The sequence below is a fragment of the Bolinopsis microptera genome, chromosome 5 (genome assembly GCF_026151205.1).
Source record: "Bolinopsis microptera isolate Bmic1 chromosome 5, MBARI_Bmic_1.0, whole genome shotgun sequence".
NCBI classification, from domain to species: Eukaryota; Metazoa; Ctenophora; class Tentaculata; order Lobata; family Bolinopsidae; genus Bolinopsis; species Bolinopsis microptera.
In genome coordinates this window covers 22,182,445-22,201,311 of record NC_087076.1, presented here as the reverse complement: position 1 = coordinate 22,201,311, position 18,867 = coordinate 22,182,445, and the positions used below count along the sequence as shown (strand labels likewise).

The 18,867-nt window shown below is 37.5% G+C and overlaps 1 protein-coding gene across 3 annotated transcripts in view; it reads left to right on the top strand.

The window, feature by feature from the left end:
* LOC134815021 (uncharacterized) overlaps positions 1–18,867 on the top strand; it is a 91,814-nt gene extending 72,947 nt beyond the window's left edge. Inside the window, exons 2-6 of one of the 3 annotated variants that reach the window (XM_063823458.1) lie at positions 12,122–12,198; positions 13,853–14,290; positions 15,017–15,181; positions 16,182–16,346; positions 18,437–18,867. In XM_063823458.1, the coding sequence (XP_063679528.1) occupies positions 12,147–12,198; positions 13,853–14,290; positions 15,017–15,181; positions 16,182–16,346; positions 18,437–18,531 (915 nt within the window). In that variant the 5' untranslated portion in view covers positions 12,122–12,146 and the 3' untranslated portion in view covers positions 18,532–18,867. The remainder of the gene's footprint in view (positions 1–12,121; positions 12,199–13,852; positions 14,291–15,016; positions 15,182–16,181; positions 16,347–18,436) is intronic. The other 2 variants (XM_063823459.1, XM_063823460.1) reach the window with 2 other exon arrangements.

Genomic DNA, 18,867 nt, shown 5'->3' with positions numbered 1-18,867 from the left:
AATTTCCCTCAGAAAAAAGTCCCTATCTCATAAAAAAGTTTAGGGGGAATAAGTTTCCCATTTGGAAGGGGCCCCAAAGTAAAAGTTTTTAAAGCAAAAGCTTTTTAGGGGCTTTGCTCGGGGGAAAGTTTAAAGCTTAACAAAAACATAAGGGTTCTATTGGCAATTTTTACCCCCGAGGGGTTTGGGAAATGGTTGAAAAATTATGGGGGTTTAAAGTGCAGGTATTTTTTGGCCTTCCAATTTTAAAGAAAAAAATAAGGTCAAAAAAGGCCCAAGCGGTCTTTCTAGGGGCATAATTTTTAAGCTTTTTGCTTTTTGAATGTTGGGGGGATGGTGGTAACCCCATTTACCCTCGTGAAAAAATTCCACTTAATAGCCCCTTTTTTGGGGGACTCCACTTGCTTATTTTGGATTTTGTGACCGGTCTCCATAAAAACTGAGCAATGTCAAATTTGACTTCCTCATTAAAGGAGAACGTCCTCTACAAACGTTTTCATTTTAAAACAAAATAGTTTTTTCCCCTTCCCCATCCCAAATTTTTTTGGGTTTGGGCCCTTTTGGGAAAGGGACTTTTAGAGAAAGGGGTCTTGCCGTCGAGATTCTTGGGCCCACAAAAAACCCCCCAGACCCTTTTTCATGACCCAAATTAGTCAAGTGCGATTCTTCCCATGGAGTATCAAAGTTAAAGGGGTGGTAGGCCACAAAGGGAAAGGGAAAATTTGTTTTCCCGGTTACCCTTCCCGGGAACGGTGAGGCCTTACTTTGCGGGATAAAATTCTAAATTTTATTAGAAATGACCAGCCCAGGAGAAATTTCAATGTCCTTCTGCAGCCCGCAGGAGCAGAACTCCGAAACAATTTTACCCAAATTTCAGAAATATGGGGCATACAGTCAGTTGTGTGCATGGTAAACCCCCACTGATATATATCAAGGAACATAAGGAACAACAAGGGGGCCCAAAAATTGCCCCCTTGTGGAAACACCAGACAGGGCGTTTTTCTCATAAAGAAACGGGGCCACTTTAAAACCCTGGTTGCCTGTTTTCTTAGAAAATTTCATGATGTTTTTCCCATTTAGCCCCCCATCAATCCCAAAATTTTGCCCCTTTAGCTTAAATAAATAAGAATGGAAAAACCGGCCCAAAAAAATTGGCAAAATCAAAGAAGACTAAAATTCTTTTTCCTCATTTTTTCATTCAGTAAAGAGAGCTAGGGGTCCCCTAGCCCTAAAGATTTAGTTGCACATGATTTTCGGGCTCAAAAACCCTTTTGTTGTTTATGGGTTGATCATCCCGAAAGGGTAAGTGAAAGGGAAAACCTCTATTTATTATGGGGTTCAAAATTTTGGTGATTAAGCATTAAGTGATTTTGGCCCTATTTTTTGAAACCTCATTTTATCACCTTTTTTATATATGGGTACAACGTTTTCCCATTTTTAAACCCCCTTTGGGTAATGTCCCAATGTTGTAACATAAATTTAAAAAAATAGGGGAAAAGGGAAATGCGGGCCCAAAGAAATTTTTTTTAAAAATTTTCCCCATGAATCCCAAATGGGCCCCTAAGCTTTGTTAAGTTAAGTTGGAAAGGATTTTAAAACGGCCCCTTGGTGGCAAATGCAAAACAAAGCCCCAAATTTTTTTGAATAATAAATACTATGTGTTAAGGGATGCTTCAAGAACTGCTCAAAAGAAAAAGCCATTGAATAAGTTGGCCTGGTTCTCTGGGCAGTTGCGGACAATGCCTTTGTAGCTTACAAACTCAGGATTCTTTGACTAGCTGTTTTTGATTTTACATATGACCAGAATTTTTTTGTTACAAGAGCGCTATCATCTGATTCATTTAATGTTTCTCGCATTTTTTGAGCAACCACATTTTTGAAGTTTTTCCTGGCGAGGGAGAACGCTATTTGGGCTCTATCGCTTTTATGTCTATCTTTATGCAGTCTTATTTTCTATAAATAAGACTGCATCATAGCACTCTGAGTGCATCATAGCACTCTGAGTCAAAACCATGGATCTTGTCCATCTGTCTTAACTGAGCATTTCTTGATGAATTTGTCAGTGATATTGAAAAGTTTTTCCTTAAATTTTTTCCACCCAATTTCAGGTTCTGTGCCATTAAGCAATGCATTCCAGTCTGTGTGCCGGAGTTCATGGTTTAGCCTCTCCCAGTTCACGTTTTTATAGTTATAGCAATGAAACAAGAAATTTCAATGAAACAAGAAATTTAATTTTAGCACATTTTACAGAATAAAAAGATGCAAAACAATTCATAAAATATAATGCCCATTTGGTGTATGACTTTTTGTCCTTGACTGCTAGTTTGGTTTTGGAAGGACAGGTAACTAACGGGGCAAGGAATGCGCGTGCCTGAAAGCTTTTGCACACACCGAAACGCTAGTTCAGTTAGGTTTTTAGAGACAGGGCTCATTTTAGGACTAGAAGAAATTTGTTAGTAGACATTAGGGGTTCTGTTTATAGTTGTTACTATAGGTTGCAGTCTTGTTGTGAAAAAAAATCTACACAAAAAAATGCTTTATTTTAATTTTGTGTGGTTCAAGGTAAAAAAAGTGGCTTAAATGGGGGGATTTTAAAAGAGCTTGCGAAAGAAAGGGCCCCTTTTTTTATCAATGGTTTTAATAAGCTTTTAAATTTCCCTTAAACTATACAGTGCAAATTTAAAAATTTTCTTTAAAACTCATTCTCAGATTAGTTTTAAAAAAATTTTCAAAAAATATCATTTATTTTATTAATACCTTCTCCCATTTCTTTACTAACGGACAAGACTTGGAAAACCCGTAGCCTAGGGAATTTAATTGAGTTTGTGTGTGAACAGCCAGTTTAATGTTTGGAAAATAAATTTGTGAAATCAAAATTTTTTTTGGGGCCCAATTCAAGCAGGGGTGGTTTTGCTGATTGGCTAATAGCCCCACTTTTAATTTTTCCCTCCCCAAGCCTTTACACTATGGGTAAAGTAAAGGCATTCTAAAATTTGGGGTTAAAATTTTTTAAAAATTTTTTGGTTTTTGACCTAGTGTGTGGTTGTCGGGTTTGGGGTTCAAACCTGAAAAAATTAGAAGGGGGGGTTTCCTCGACAAACATGTGTAACCCTCATGTAGGGATATTGGGCACGGAATTTCATTATTTGTAGAGCTCGAGGAAAAATGTGGAAAGTATAGAGATTTTGTTAGCTAGAATTTTAAATTATCCCCTTGGGAATATCGGTTTGGTGGTTTTTTAAAAAAAAATTTTTTTGGTCAAGTTTCTGGTTCCTATGGGCCCCTAGTACGTGCAAAAGGGTTTTAAACTTATCAAGGTACGCCGCCTATCCCCAAATGGGTTTCTGGGGACATTTACTTCAAAGCAGTAAATTTTGGTTTTATACGTTGCTTAGCTCCCCCAAACCCCTTTACAGATATACAGAAAAGGAAAGATGGGGATTCAAAACAGAGTATAATATAATTGTTGATGTAAAAAAATTCTGGAAGGGAGCAGCAAAGTCTAAAAAAAGTGGTTGTGGAATGATTTGGGGGGTTCGTTTAAGAGCTTTAATGTGATCTTCCCGGGATAGGTTCTCGTCAATTTTATAAACCCAAAAATTTTGCGGTTGAAACCTTTTTGTTTGGTTTAGTTGTCTTTAGTTGGGAACCAGGTTCAGGGTGGGGGTTTTTAAAAATCTCTAAATTAAAACCCTGCCATTTTGGGGTTTGAAGTGTAGGTAGCACCCACTTGGACATGTTTATATGTAATTATTCCCCCTTCATAAAAGACTTTTAATGATTAAAAAAAGCTCCTTTTCCTCGTTATATCCCCTCACGTTTTTTTTTTCCCGGGGACAACAAAATTTTTAGTATAACAGCAAAGGTAAAAAAAGATCCTATTTTTGGAACTGTTTGTGATGTCGTTATATAAAAAAAGGAAATAGGAGAGGTCCAAAATTAAACCCTGGGGGGACCCCAAATTAATTTAGTTGGGGTATTGATTTTTCTCCAAACAACTTCGTGTTTTGTTGCTGTTTTTTAAATTTTGCTTTTTATGGGTTTTTTGAAAATCCTCTAAATCCATTTCCCCCCTAATTTTATAAGAAGTGTTGAATGATCGATGGGTGTAAAAAGTTTTTGCAAAGGGTAAAATGAATTTTCCTAAAACATGATTCTTAAGTTTAAGGATTTGAAATTAAATCTTCAGAGAAATTTGGGCCCTGTTTGAAAATTTGTAGAGGAGTTTTCCCTAATCCAAACTTTTGTTTCGATATAACCCCTGGGGCTAAAAAACCCTTTAAAATTCTAGAATATATGGCTTTTCAAAGATTTACCGAAGGGGAAGGTGGAGATAGGAGGGTAGTTTCGTTTTTTTTTGGGGTTTTCTTTCTTATATACAGGGTTGTTATTTTACCATTTTTTAAGGACATCGGGAAAATTATCCCTTTGGGGGTCAAAGGATATTGAAGAAATTTTGATAATACAGGGAAATTTTCTTGAGGGGACTTTTTTATTAAACTTATGGGAATGTCACTGGTTTTTCCCCCTTTTTCGAAAAACTTCTTTGTTTTTCAATATTTCGTTCGGGGAAGCAATTTTTAAACCTTTAATATTTTTTTCATTTCTTGGGTTCAGGAAGTCATAGAAAGTTTTCAGGGTTTAATATAGGCAGGCCATTAGATGTTATTCAGTGTCTATTCGCTTTGGTGCAATAGGAAAAACCAAGCATTGAATTTTTTCCCAAAATTGCTCTTCTATAAAACTATTTTTTGGGTTTTATCAATGATAAATGGGGGCTTGGTTTGCCTTTTTTTTTTCCCCTTGATTTACTTTTAAAATTTTGCCAGGTTTTCTTGCGGGTTTTTCCCCATTTGGTTTAGAATTTCGTTACAGTAATCCCCAACTTTTGGGAGTTTTAAATTTTTTTGCTTTGGCCCCCTACGTTAATCATAAAAACCCTTTGGTAAAACCCAAGTTATTCCCACCAGGGTTCTTATTGGAAAAACGGGGGTGGGGACCACTCTTCCCGTAGTTCATTTTTTCTTTCTACAGACTGGATGTTTTCGTTTTTAATCCATGGGTTAAGTTTGGGAGTTTCTTTTTGCCCTTTTTCGGTTTCCCCCCTTTTTTGCGTGTTTGTCAAGTTCTGGTCAAAAAATGCCGAAAACTCATCAAATTTTTGTTGAAGGAGTGGTGGTTTCCCTTTACCTCTTTTCAGTTAAAAAGGGTTTTCAATTTGGAACTTGAGTAATCAAAATGGGACATGTTTTGGGCTCTGTACTCCCGGGGGTCTCTACTGAAGTGAAGGAAAAATAAAAGGGGGCATGCTCACCCCCGTTCTTAAATAACACCTGATAAGACTATATTCTCAATTTTATTTTTTAAAAAATGTTTTCGATGCAGGAACTTTTACGTTTTGACAAAAATTGGGGGCAATGGAGATAGTCGGGTAAAAGCCGTTTTCTGTTTTTAAAGTATCCTCAAAGAGCTGGGAAGGGTAAAAATTTTTAAAGTATTTTTGGGATTTAAAAGTCCCCCAAAACAAATTAAACATTTTCCCCATTTAGCTCCCTTTTTGCAAGTTTTCCCGGGGGGTTTCACAAAACCCCTATAAAAGCAGCCATTAGGGGGTCGGTAAAAGACTCCCTGAACAATTTTGCTGCCCTTTCGCTATCTGTGGTTTCAACAAAGAGGCTCTCAATATTTGTTTTGTACCGTGTGGATAGTTTTCTAAGACCACAGTATTTAAAAAGGGGGCAGATAATAGAGTGCAACACCCCGTGCCTTTTTTTAAACCCGCCAATGTTTCTTGATAGGTTTTGTTATGAGGGAATTTGGTCAGGCCCTGCTGTGCGGATCAGTATTGGTTTCAAACAAGACCAATCATACAAAAAAAGGTTTCCCTTTTACTTTTGAGTTCAATTAGGAAGCTACAAAGTTAGATGCGTTTTCCCTTTTATTGTAGAATTTAAAATTGATAAAAAATTTGTTTTTTTGAGGAATTTAGCCCGCTTTATTGCATTTAAGAACTGGGGTTTTTGAGTAGCGCGGCAACGTTCAAGTACAAGGGCCCTTTTGATGAAAATTTAAAGGGGGCTTTTCCGGGGTTTTTATTTTAAAAGAATCTATCGAAAACTATAGATTCCTCATCAGATGGAAATGGGCAAATACCCCCTTCCTCCGCGAATGGCACACTCGCCCGCACATCCCTTTGTCCTTTTTGTTTTAGTATTTTTGCCCGATTTGAAACAATTTGGTTTTTGGGTGGCATTATTAAAAGTTTTCAAAACTTAGTAAAGGTTGTCCGTGTTAATGAAACCCACTAATGGGTCAACAAATCTTTAATCATTTTTTTTAAAAACCTTTTTACTAAATGGGGTTTTTTTTTTAGGCCCCAATGACTGGTTGTGTTTTCCAAAGTCTTTTTCCCCTCTTGCCTCCCCTCTCACATTTCAAAAAAATTTCCCCAAAACTCTCACAAATTTTGGGAATACCATTTAAAATCCTAAATGAAATCATCACCACCTCTGGGCAGGTTGGTGGCAAGGAGTCCCCCAATATTAAGAAGTGGCCCCAAAATCCAAAGGGGGCCACACAAATCTGGTTTTAAGTTGGCAATTAAAATTTTTTCCAACAAGGGCCCCATAGTTAACCCCGGGTTCTTCCCATTTTTCCTTAATTTTTGATTTAAAGTTGGGTTGGAAAAAGAAACGAAATTACAGACGCTATCCCCGCCCCCAACTTCCTTTTGGTTTTGAATTTGCTCAGAGTTTGTGAGCAAAAGGTCCAGTGTTTTGCTTTTTCAATGGGTGGGGTGAAAGTACAATTGCCGAAGGCCAAGGTCTACAAAAAAAAATTCCAAACAAAAATTTGCTCAAAAGGCAGGAGCCGGCCAAGGTAGTCCAGGAGCTCCGTAGGGGTTTAAATCTCCCCCGGGTGAAAAAAAATGTGCTTAGCCCTTTCTCCGAAGAAGAGTTTTTGGATTTCCCAAAATTTTTTTCAGATTTTCCCAAAACCCAGTGTACCAACACGTTTAAAATGTACAGTAAAAATTTTAATGGGCCCGTTGATGTTGTAAAAAAAAAACTGCAAAAAAATCTCAGCCCCCCCCCTTTAAGGCGGGTTTTTTTCGAAGATAATTGAAGGTCTGCCCCCTCACCGCAAACATTTACCCCGCCACCATTTCCCCAAAACCCGGGTTTGGATTAGGGGATCGGGGGATGTGTTTTCTTTGATCTGTCAAGGGGAAAAAAAAATTTTTTTCTTTTCAGGGTGAAAATTTTTTATCGGCCCCGTTTTGGGCCCGGTTTTTTTGGTACAAAGGCCCCGGCAATTCATATGTGAATCTTGAAAAAACCAAACCCCCTAAAACCCCCCCCCCAAAAGTGATGATGATTTATGAGTTTTGGGATTGAATAAAAAATTTAAAAATTTTTATAAAAAGAAGTAAGATCCCTTTCGCTGTTTTAAAATGTCCAAAGATACTAACTGTTCCAGTCTTCGGTTTTGTTTTTTAATGGGTCTTGCCAAAAAGCATTTCCACTAAAAACTCCAACTCTAAATCTATATGTTACTTTAAAACGATCATGGTAAATTTTAAAAGGGAAGTATACTTTGCCCGAAATAATTTTTGCCCTAAAATAGCTAACCAAAGGGCCAAATTTCAGTCAGGTTAAAAATAATTTTTTAAATTTGGGAATTTTTTAAAAATCTTCTGTGTATGGCCCCGAATTTTAAGACTTTGCCAAAAACCCCCCCTTCCTTTCTGGGATTAGGGGGAATTTCCATTGTCTCAAATTAAAGGGTCAAAATTTCCTAAGGGTTCCTTATAAGTTCCTTGAATTTAGTGAAAGGGGTAAAAAGACATCCATTTAAAAAAGAACCTAAAGAATTTCACACTCATTTTAAAAATTTTCCCATTAAAGTCTATTTTTCCCCTTTTTTAGTTTTAATTTAAAACATCATCAGACTTTAAAGGGGAATGGAATTAAAATTGAACATAAAAACCCTTTCAATTTGGAAATTTAAATTTGGAAAATCTTTCTAAAAAGTTGTTACAGAGGCCCTCTAACTGTGCCCCACAAACGTCTTTCCCCTTAAATCGTTTGTAACCCAAAAATTAAATTTAAAAAATTTTAACCTGAACTCGGGTTGTGCCCGCAGAAATTTGTCCCCAAGTGCTTCTGGACCTTTGCCATCTTTGCTCCCCCTTGTGCAACATTCTCGCTTTTTCTTTCCCTTTTTCCCAAACCTTTTCCGAGTCCAAAACTCTGGAAAAGAGTTCCCGCAAAAAAACGTGCTTTTTTTCCCCAGGTTCTTTGAAATTTAATGCCACAAGCCGGTGGTTTTAGTCTCACTGGCGCTGTTGGTTTCGAGCTGGCCCCGGCTACCCGTTTTCACGATTGCGCGGAAAAAAACAGGGGGTTTTCCCCCCACTTGGTCCCGGGCCATCCCCTTTGTACCCGACCCGGGTTGCACCGCCGCTGTTAAAATTCTGCTGGGTCCCCGGGCCCCATTAGACAAAAGGGTTTGTTCTTCATCCTTATCGCTTTGGCACATTTAGGATTCTTCTTTGTACCCTCGTAAACTCAAGTGTCCGTTACAACCCAGGGGAGAAAGAGCATATCGATTTCTCCTGACCATGAGTGTTTCGTTGTCACGGGTTTTAAAGAGGTGGGTGCACTGGTTGTTATTGTACCTTTATGACCAGACAGGAGTCCCCAAAAGGGCCATTTTTCCTGTGCTTGAGGTTAACGAGATCGCCCCTTTTGATGTTAGGGGAAACCCCTGAATATCCCCGTGGGTGAGTTTTCTGGGGTTTTTTGGGGCTGGGTTCGTTTAGGCCTGATCTTTCGGCCCTAACCAAGCGGTTGGCCCTTTTTCCTCCCCCCGGGTTCATTTCAAGGACTCACACTCCACCCATACTGCATTTAAGGGGGAAACCCTCATCACCACAGAAGTCCTTTAGGGGGCGAGACAAAGTTGTCCAAACCCTTTTCCCCCACGTTTTGGGAGCTCGGCCCGGACACAGTTGAGGATATTTAGCAGATTTCCCCAGTTTTAAGCGCTTTAACATAGGGCGAAAATCTCTTCAAGGTCTATCATTATTTTCAGAGATTGCGAGTTGGCAGCAAAGTTTGCCAGGGAAACCCTCCATAACACCCCAGGGTAGGAACACACACAACACCCAAACACGACCTGAAGGAGAAAGGGCAAGAGGGAAAAGGGGGTAATTTAAAAATGATAAGAGGGGTTAATATCAGGTTGTTTAAAAGGTGGACTAGATTTATATGGCCTTTTAAACATGTTTAAAAATTGAAAGCCAAAAAAAATGGATAAAATCAAAGTAGGAGATCAAAATTACAGCGTGTTTGGGGGTTATATTTTGCTAAGATATTACCGCTTTTTCAAGCTTAAGTAATCTAGGCAAGGTCAATTTTAAAGTTTTTGCATTTTGTCGAACGCTGTTTAAAGCTAAGTTCCAGTCATTTGGTTCTCCTTCCTTTTGAGTGTGAGTGATGGTGATTCTTATGGATGATTTGAGGTGATTGGGCTTATAACAGGTGAATGTAGTTAGCATGAGATTTTGTCGTACTGTATTCCATATTGTCCCTGCTCTGTATATGTAGCTGTCTGATGGTTTAGGTGTGAGAATGAGTGTCTCTTTGCCAAGTCTGCCAGATGTTTCAAAGAGGGAGTATAGTGATATAGGGGTTCTATATTTCAAGACCTTGAAGATGTCATTAATACAATGGTAGAAGTACAGATTATGCACATTCATGATTTCATGAGTGTTGAAGAGGGGTTTTGTATGCTCCTTTCTGTAGAATTCCTTGCCCAGGATTTGCTCCCCGTAGGGTCTGCATCGTGCACTAGTTTTAAATTTATCCAAGTATGCTTCTTTATCTCCAAACATTATGCGGGCACACATTTTCTGTGCTTTGAACAGAGGTTCAAGTTTTTTGTTAGATGCCCCTCCCCAGACAGTTATACCATATGCAAGATAGCTTTCAAACAGAGTGTGATATAGATCTTTATGGAGTGATGTGGGAATGTTATCTTTAATTCTATTTAGCATGCCACAGCAGCTGGCTAGTTTTTTTGCTAATTTCCTTCTATGTGCGTTCCAGTTTAGGTCTTCATCGATTGTTACACCTAAGAATTTAGTTTCATGTACATCCATAACACCCCAGAGTAGGCAACCACACACAACACTAAACACGACCTGAAGGAGAAAGGGCAAGAGAAAATGGGTAATAATAATGATAAGAGGGTTAATATCAGAGTTGTAAATGTGTGACTAGATCTATATCGACATTTTAATCATGTTATCATTGAAAGCAAAATTATGGATAAAATCAAAGTAGGAGATCAACTTACAGCGTGTTTGAGGGTGTTGCTGCCCAGTGCAAGCACTGGGCGAGAGGAGCCTAACTCAAGGGTGAACTTCAGGAACCCCAGCGTACCCGCATACCAGGAGGTCGGCTGTACTTCCTAGCCCGTCATGCCATCGTACATGCCTAAAATTATTTGTTATATAGTAGTGTTGAAAGTATTAAATAAGAAAAAAGAAAAGGAATTGAAGTTGCAATGAGAGTAAATACCTGATGCATGATGCAGCCATCTGAAATCTGAAATCTGAAATCTGAAATCTGAAATCTGAAATCTGAAATCTGAGATCTGAAATCTGAAATCTGAAATCTGAAATCTGAAATCTGAAATCTGAAATCTGAAATCTGAAATCTGAAATCTGAAATCTGAAATCTAAAATCAGCAGCTGTCAGTAGTATTTGTATTATAGTATGGCCTGTCGTGATATCATGGTCACTTAAGTGCCACGAGGATCTGGTAGTCCTAATAATTCTGCAGCCTCTATGTATTAATCGTCATCTTGCACAACTCCTTAAGAATCTTAAGTGCTGGGCATGTGAAAATTTGCAGCTTTTCAGACATATATAGAATTAACGAGGTGTCGTTCGTCACCTCAATTAAGGTCAGGTAACAGGGAGCTGACCAAGACAGAACCCAATTGATCGGGTCGGAGGTCACGTGATTATGAGCCTGAGGTCACGTGATATATAACGTCACCAGAGCTTCATGTTCTCCGTTTCCCGCTCATTTGACCAGGTGATCTTGCATGCTTTTTATTTGTATCTGAAAATGTGAATGTAAGTGTAATTCTAATTACCTCCCATAGAAAGCCAAATAAATTTTCTGAGAGAAAGCTAGAAATTAAAAAAATATAATCGACCTTGTTACAAACTCATTTTGATGACCGTTCCTGAACTAAAAGTAAAATAAATATTTCAGAATATTCTAGAAGGTTATGGATTATTCTATGAGTACAGGGTAGGCAAGCCTGCAGCCTAACAATTATAATGAGTAATTCAGTAATTCGTCGCAACTTTATTTTTAGATAAAAATTCCAAGATTTATTGAATTTGCATTTTTATTGTTGCATATATGTTCATTTTCCACTTTATTATTATTATTGACGGCCCTTGCACAAACTAATCATTGAGGTTAAGACCGAGTATGTTTGTCTATTTCTTGCTTCTCCAATAATCAGATTAGATGATGGCGGTGCTTTATTGAAATAATGATCCCTGGAGGTCCAGTATAAATGTCTTGGGTCGCAGACTGACATTAACCATAAAATCGTTTTCGCAAATTCCACCTTATATTATTTTATTTACGTTTTTTTATTTACGTTTTTTTATTTACGTTATTCTATTTACGTTGTTTTATTTACGTTGTTTTATTTACGTTGTTTTATTTACGTTATTTTATTTTCGTTGTTTTATTCACGTTGTTTTATTTACGTCTGCTAAGCTAGGGATGAAATATCAAAATAGGCACACATTTTAAGTATATATTTTACTTTTTTATTAAAAGCACATTCAATTTAATACATATACAAAATTACTCAACTTGCTTGATTCTGCACTAGTTTGATCTTACACCCGAAATTGAACGTGAGAATCGGCTTAAAATATTCTAAAATTTTCAGAAATATGTTAAGATTTCCCTGATATAAATGATTAAACACAAATTTGTATTATTCTTATACTAGTTTGTAAAATAATATGTACATTATTAATGATAATATGATAACATATTAATTGTTTCATTTTTATTAAGTTGTAAGTGAGTGGTAAAACGTCATGACGATAACGATCATCATTTTGACGACCCTACTGTGGTCATCAGTCAAAGGTAACATTTTATATTATAAAATCTTTACTAGTCAGTGGTGATTACCACACACAGCTCACCGCCATTATCGAAGCTTGCAAATATCTCTCAACTTATAACAACACACACATCATCAAATGGTCTGACAGTCTCTCATCCATACAAGCTATATCCTCGATCTTAACGAGGAGTGGAACTACTAGAGACTGTTATGACATCCTCAATACACTCGGATCCACTAACACCTTAGAGATCATATGGATAGCTGCACATATCGGATTGTGGGGTAATGAAAAAGCAGATGAGCTGGCCAAGATTGGTAGAACCAGTGAATCCACTTTGAACTGCCCAATTCCACAATCTTACATCAAACGCCTGATCGACGACAAAGTCACTAGACTAAATCAGGAAACCTGGTTAACTGATGGACCCAGACACACCAAACTGACACTCGGTCACAAAAACATCAACATCATCAAAAATCTTAACACTACACTCAGCAACAACAGACAAAATTACAGAACTGCAGTGCACCTCATCACAGGACATTGTGGCTTAAACAAACACCTCCATACCATCCGCAAATCAAGCACCAGCGCTTGTCCGATGTGCGGCGACGAAGAGGAAACTATCTCACTCTTTCTAGGACAGTGTCCGGCTATTGCCCAAATAAGAGGTCAATATTTCCAGGACTATTACCTCTCCGTTAATGACATATTCGACAACCAACACATCTCCACTATTGTCAACTTCACAAACCACACAAAACGCTTAATTGTGCCAGAGGAGCTGGACCAGACTGGTGTAACATAGCGACTACTTACACATCGTCTTAGCTCACCTTTCCCTTCCACGCCCAGCTGCCACTTAAGCGTACATACACGACACATCTTACAACACTTACCATCATCCTACATCACATACTAGGAGTAGGACTGTCATGCCCAAGAGGTAGGCAAAGCATCCACATGCTATCCTCTCGTGGGCCACCCAGTCCCAGCCTCTCTATAAAAAAGAAAGATAAACACCCTCGATTAATTTGTAACCTTCTACGATGTTCACAGCTGAAGATATTTGACAAACAAGAAAAAGGTAAAAAGTGGCAAAAGTAGCAAAAAGTGGCCTTAAGACATGTGGAAAATTTTGGAAAAGTTAATCAGCCTAATAACGTCATAAATCCTTTGGAAACTTCTTGTGTCGGTAGATCGATTTTTCCAGACGATCTGTAGCTGTACTATAGTACTATCTTTGCACTCTGCACTGCCAATGTCCATATCACGCAAAATATAGACCTTATAAGGTAATCGTGACGTCACCTTTTCCATGACAGTTGGCACGAGTACTGAATAGACTGTGCCTGCAGTCACGTGAGGCACGGATTTTTAGCTAGGCGGGGCTTTTGAAAAGCCGTGCGCGACGTGCCTGATGAGTTGACGCGTATCGTTAGCACGCGCTATAAACACAATATGTACCTATGGTCATTACATCTGACCACACCATGACAACAGTCATGGTGACAACAGTCATAGTATGGTCGGGCCCTTAAATTCTGAGAATAAACTAAGGGCGACATTCTTACAATTCCTTTACAATTTTGCTACGACACCTCTTCTTTAAATTCATGATATTCATTAATCGTTGCTTAGTAGTCATGAGTTAAACATACAATTAACAGGTAATTGGGGACCAGTCGTACGTGGCGTGGAAATAGAGTGGGATCTTGAGTCGACACCTTTAGAAATTAGCACTAATAGTGAGCTGGGGAGCGGCGATAAGGTGAGAGTGTTCTTCTACTCAGCTGACAACAAGTATGCAGGAACACTCTTGCTCAACTTCCTCTCTACTGTACAATACGAACTTTCATGGTGTGATAGCCCAATGACTCCCTTTGATAATGATCTCCCCTCTGCTATTGACAAAGTGTGGCGTATCACACTAACCAGGACTGCAGGTGTTAGACTAGTGATACACTGTAATGAGGTGGAGGTGCTCAACATACTGCTCTCTGAAACGTGTAGTGACAATGACTGGAGCACGTACTGGAACAGGGACGTGGCAAAGATAAAGTTCGAATCCACCGACACAGCATCTGATTACTACGGAACAAAACCAGGTGACTAATAACAACAAGCATTGGTTTAACAAAGTAGCAATAACTTTAATTTATAAATAAACCACCTTGCTGATTTTCTCGTAAGCTCGTGATTACGTGTTTTCTGTCTAAATTTCAAGTGTGTTATTTAACATAATATAACACATAATACATATAATTATATAGGATATGTGATATAGGAGTATGGGTTTTGGTCAAATATCATCTCTTTTTGATTATAATGTCAGAATAATTTACAAAGTTGAAATGTAAACGTATAACTTCATTAATATTAATATTAATGGGAAAAGCGAGCGACTGAGTTCATTATTGGTATCATTTAGCATTTGCAGACGGTCAATCAATTTAATATAATTTCCTTTTGTGTGGGAAAGAGAGACACTGGCAGCGGTCCACTCTACCCATGATTATGGGTTTTGGCCAAATAACGTATCCGAATAAACATAAACTGAAATACTGACGTCAACAAGCAAAGATTAGTAATTGTAAATTTGATATTATGATACGATATGAGGTCCCATCACAGATGCTCGAAATGAATTCCTGTGAATGAAATGCAACTATTGTATGTCTGTATGTGAACACCCGCTCACACTTTGACACCTATCCAATATTCAAATAAAAGCGAACCATCCCTAAATTCTAAAAGGATACTTCGAATCTTAAGCTCCTTGCCAGCGGCGAAACTTGCAACTAATACTTGATTAAACTCGACTATACTTGCAGAAGATTGTCCTGCGGGCCAGTTTCTGCAGCTGGCATATCTGTACTGTACAGAGTGTCCGGCAGATGAATGGAGTGCACCAAACATAGATCCTACCTGCACTGCCTGTCCAACTGGAAAAGGGGTAGCCTCTGGAGCAGGAACACAAGAAAGTGACTGCACATGGAGTAAGTTGTTGTTTCCTAAAAATTTGAGGGACTGAAGGGTTCAACGGGGTTCATCCTTAAATTTATGTTAATCTTAGAAATGCAATAATGTAAGCGAATAAACATAAACTGAAATACTGACGTCAACAAGAAAAACGTTCTTGAACGTTAAATAGCTAACGTTGGTTAAAGGTTTTCTTTTTAACGTTGCGAAACGTTTATGCTTTAACGTTGATTAAGGTTGCTTTATTCAACGTTGAAAATTAAACTGCGTTTTAACGTTGGATTTAGATTGTAAATAAAACGTTCTGGAACGTTTAATGGTCAACGTTGGTTAAAGATAACATTTTCAACGTTGGTGATGCAAGGTTTACCTAACTTTAAAACAACGTTCAAAACCAACGTTGGAAAGTGTATTTTCCACTATATGGCCTCTATACGGCCTCTATACGGCCTCTATACGGCCTCTATACGGCCTCTATACGGCCGTATAGAGGCTGTATAGAGGCCGTATAGAGGCCTCCTTATTATTAAGGAATAATTTTATTCAAAATTTGAGGAGACTTTGAAGTTCAATAATTGTTGAAGCATTCTGAAAACCTACCGTAAAATTTCCTAGCTTGCTCCTTCATAAGTATATTTGCTATTGTCATTGAAGTTAGTGCTTTTTTGAAGAAAATTTTATAAAAACGCCAATTTTGCGATTTATTATTCTCTGGTGTTGGGCCATGCCTTGGGTTTTGGAGCTCAGTTCTGCCTCCTGTAGGTCTAAATTGTGCATTAGGCTAGTTTTGAAGTTGAAAATCGAAAAGTTGCGACACGCCCAAATTGATATAAAATTGCTAAAATCACTGAAAATTGCTGTTTTCGTGAAAAAAAAGCGAGCGACCGAGTTCATTATCGGTATCATTTTGCATTTGCAGACGGTCAATCAATTTAATATCATTTCCTTTTGTTTGGGAAAAAAAGACACTGGCAGCGGTCCACTCTACCCATAATCTAAACTCGACTATACTTGCAGACGATTGTGCTGAGGGCCAGTTTCTGGATCAGACAACTGGCTGTACAGACTGTCCGGCAGATGAATGGAGTGCACCAGCAAACACAGATCCTACCTGCACTGCCTGTCCAACTGGAAAAGGGGTAGCCTCTGGAGCAGGAACACAAGAAAGTGACTGCACATTCAGTAAGTTGTTGTTTCCTTAAAATTTGAGGGACCGAAGGGTTCATCCTTAAATTCATTTTAATCTTAGAAATGCAATAATTGTAAGCAAATAAACATAAATAATAAGTATATATATATATATAAATTATATATACAGGGTGTACCATAGTAAGTATTGTAGTTAGACGGGTTCCTGCTATTACAAATAATCTCAAGATGTGTTTGTGTGTGTGTGTGTGTGTGTCTGTCTGTGTGTTTGTGCGTCTGTGGGAAATTTCCGAACGCTTAATCAAGAAAACGGTAAGAGTTACGGGGCTGATTTTTTTCGGTATAGTGCCGAGAAAACTCTGACGGAGCTAAATGATAAAGGTTTTTTTAAATCGGTTGGTGGTAAGTGATTTAATTGATCATTTTGTGACCCAAATGTGATACTGTGTCGGTGTTCTCTCCCGTTCTCGCTCTCTCTCTCTCCTCATAATAGATTTGCTATATAATTAGGTAATTTGGCAGTGGACCTCAAGAGTCAAGATTGCCTATCAAGTATTAATATTAGAATTAGATACGCGAGGGGAATTTAGAATTAATTTGCAGTGTGTTTGGATTGAGCGATTTCATACTTTCGCTCCGTTTTAACTACGAAAATGTAATTTACTTTTCAGAATATATTAGTCGGGATTATAAAAATGATAATTCAATCAGAGTGTATTCGACAATTTTTAACTCGGTTTCTTATTATGGGGTGATGACATTACGTGACAGCTGTAATCATCGAGAGTAAGATTGGGTACATAAATCATTGCCTTACTTAACACATGAACAATTGCACGTTAATGGCGTTCCAGTACTTGAGTACTACTAGTAATTAGTTCCACCAACTACATATTCTGATAAAGTTCGAGAATCTTCTTTACAATATTTATGTTTTCGTCCATAAGTTTGTTTACATCAGATAGACTAATAGTGGTGATAACTGCATCCATTAGAGCTCGTTCTTCCGTACTAAAAATATTTGTTAAATATGATCAAAACACAAAGCTTTGAAATATACTTTTTTCTGTTTGAGATTTGAATAACGTTACTGTAATGTTCCAAATTATATTTTAAATGTTTTAAAAACATTCATTATGATTAGGGGGAACATCGTGCCAGCTAGCTTTGTTCAACATTACCATGAACAAATATTCTGATTGTCATTCTTCTAGCGTGTTTCTTGGTTATTCTAAATTATTAAATTTACTGATTGCAACATAATACTATCACATTGCTACATCTGACACTGGAAACACGGATCATAGTCGCCAAAGACACTTTTTCAGTCGAGTAGATATACCAAATAAGTTATGATGTTTATCGACGGGTGGAGGGGGGCTTGTCGGTAGTTTGATGCAAAACTGGCGGGTAGCCAGGACTTTCTATTTTTATTAATGGACATGTTCATTGGAAGTTGAGGTTATTGGTACGCATACAGAAATATTAACCAAGCATGTTCAGAAGTTCTCAACAAAGAAACTTTATTGTTGTTATGCACTATAATGTTGCAACTTTACATTTTTGTGAATCTGTTAACTATTATAGCTGCCTATAGTTTAAGTTAACAGTATAGTATTCCTTATCCTAAAATGCAGTAGATTATTAATTAGATCAATCTAACAATCATAAAACATCATTGGTTAAAGAGCAGGGATTTGACGGTTATAAGGCAAGATTCGGTAAACTTTGTCGCACACTCAGAATATGATACCTATTTTCTACTGTGTCCTAAAAACTTTATTATATCAGGCTTCACCTATGAATAGAAGAATCGTCCATCAGGAAGATGAATAATTTTGCAGTGCCAGTATTTTGTCGGTTCCATTCGATATTATCTTACCCATTCAGTTAAATTTTTTAACATTGAAGGACAAATTAACAGTTTAACGTACAGGAGTTAAGCGAACTAAGATAATCGAATAGTTGTAATTACTTGTTTATAGTTTCCAAATATGAATGTAAGATGTAAGATTTGTGTCTGTTCGTGGCCTTGCAATAATTAGTCAAAGCCATAAAAAATAGATCATGCCGATATCTTTCTAGAATGAAGGTATCTTTTACTAAATTAAATTTCCCTTCAGAAGAAGATGAACAGGGAGACAACCAAAACTACTCTGATGCAGCAGCCCTGAAAGTCAGCTTAATTTTCCTCGTCGTTCTCCCATGTTTGCTGTAAATATGAGCATCTAAAATTGTTGTGGGCTTGAATGGTTCTACGGTACAAAACACTATTTTAACATGGTGTTTTATCGGGATGTGATAGAAAAATAACAACTCAAAAACCCTGACGAATCTATAAATTTGTAATCTATAATTAAACTTTTGATATTTAAAATTTTAATATTTTAGACAACTTTTAATGCTTTAATAAAAAATAAAACTAAAAGAAAGAGACTGCGATTCAGTAATTATTGATATTCATTATATGTTTATTCAGAATACTTATTATATTTATTGTAATATACATTTTTTTCCCGATCCATGACTCTTGTGTCAGGACTAGGAACGTGAA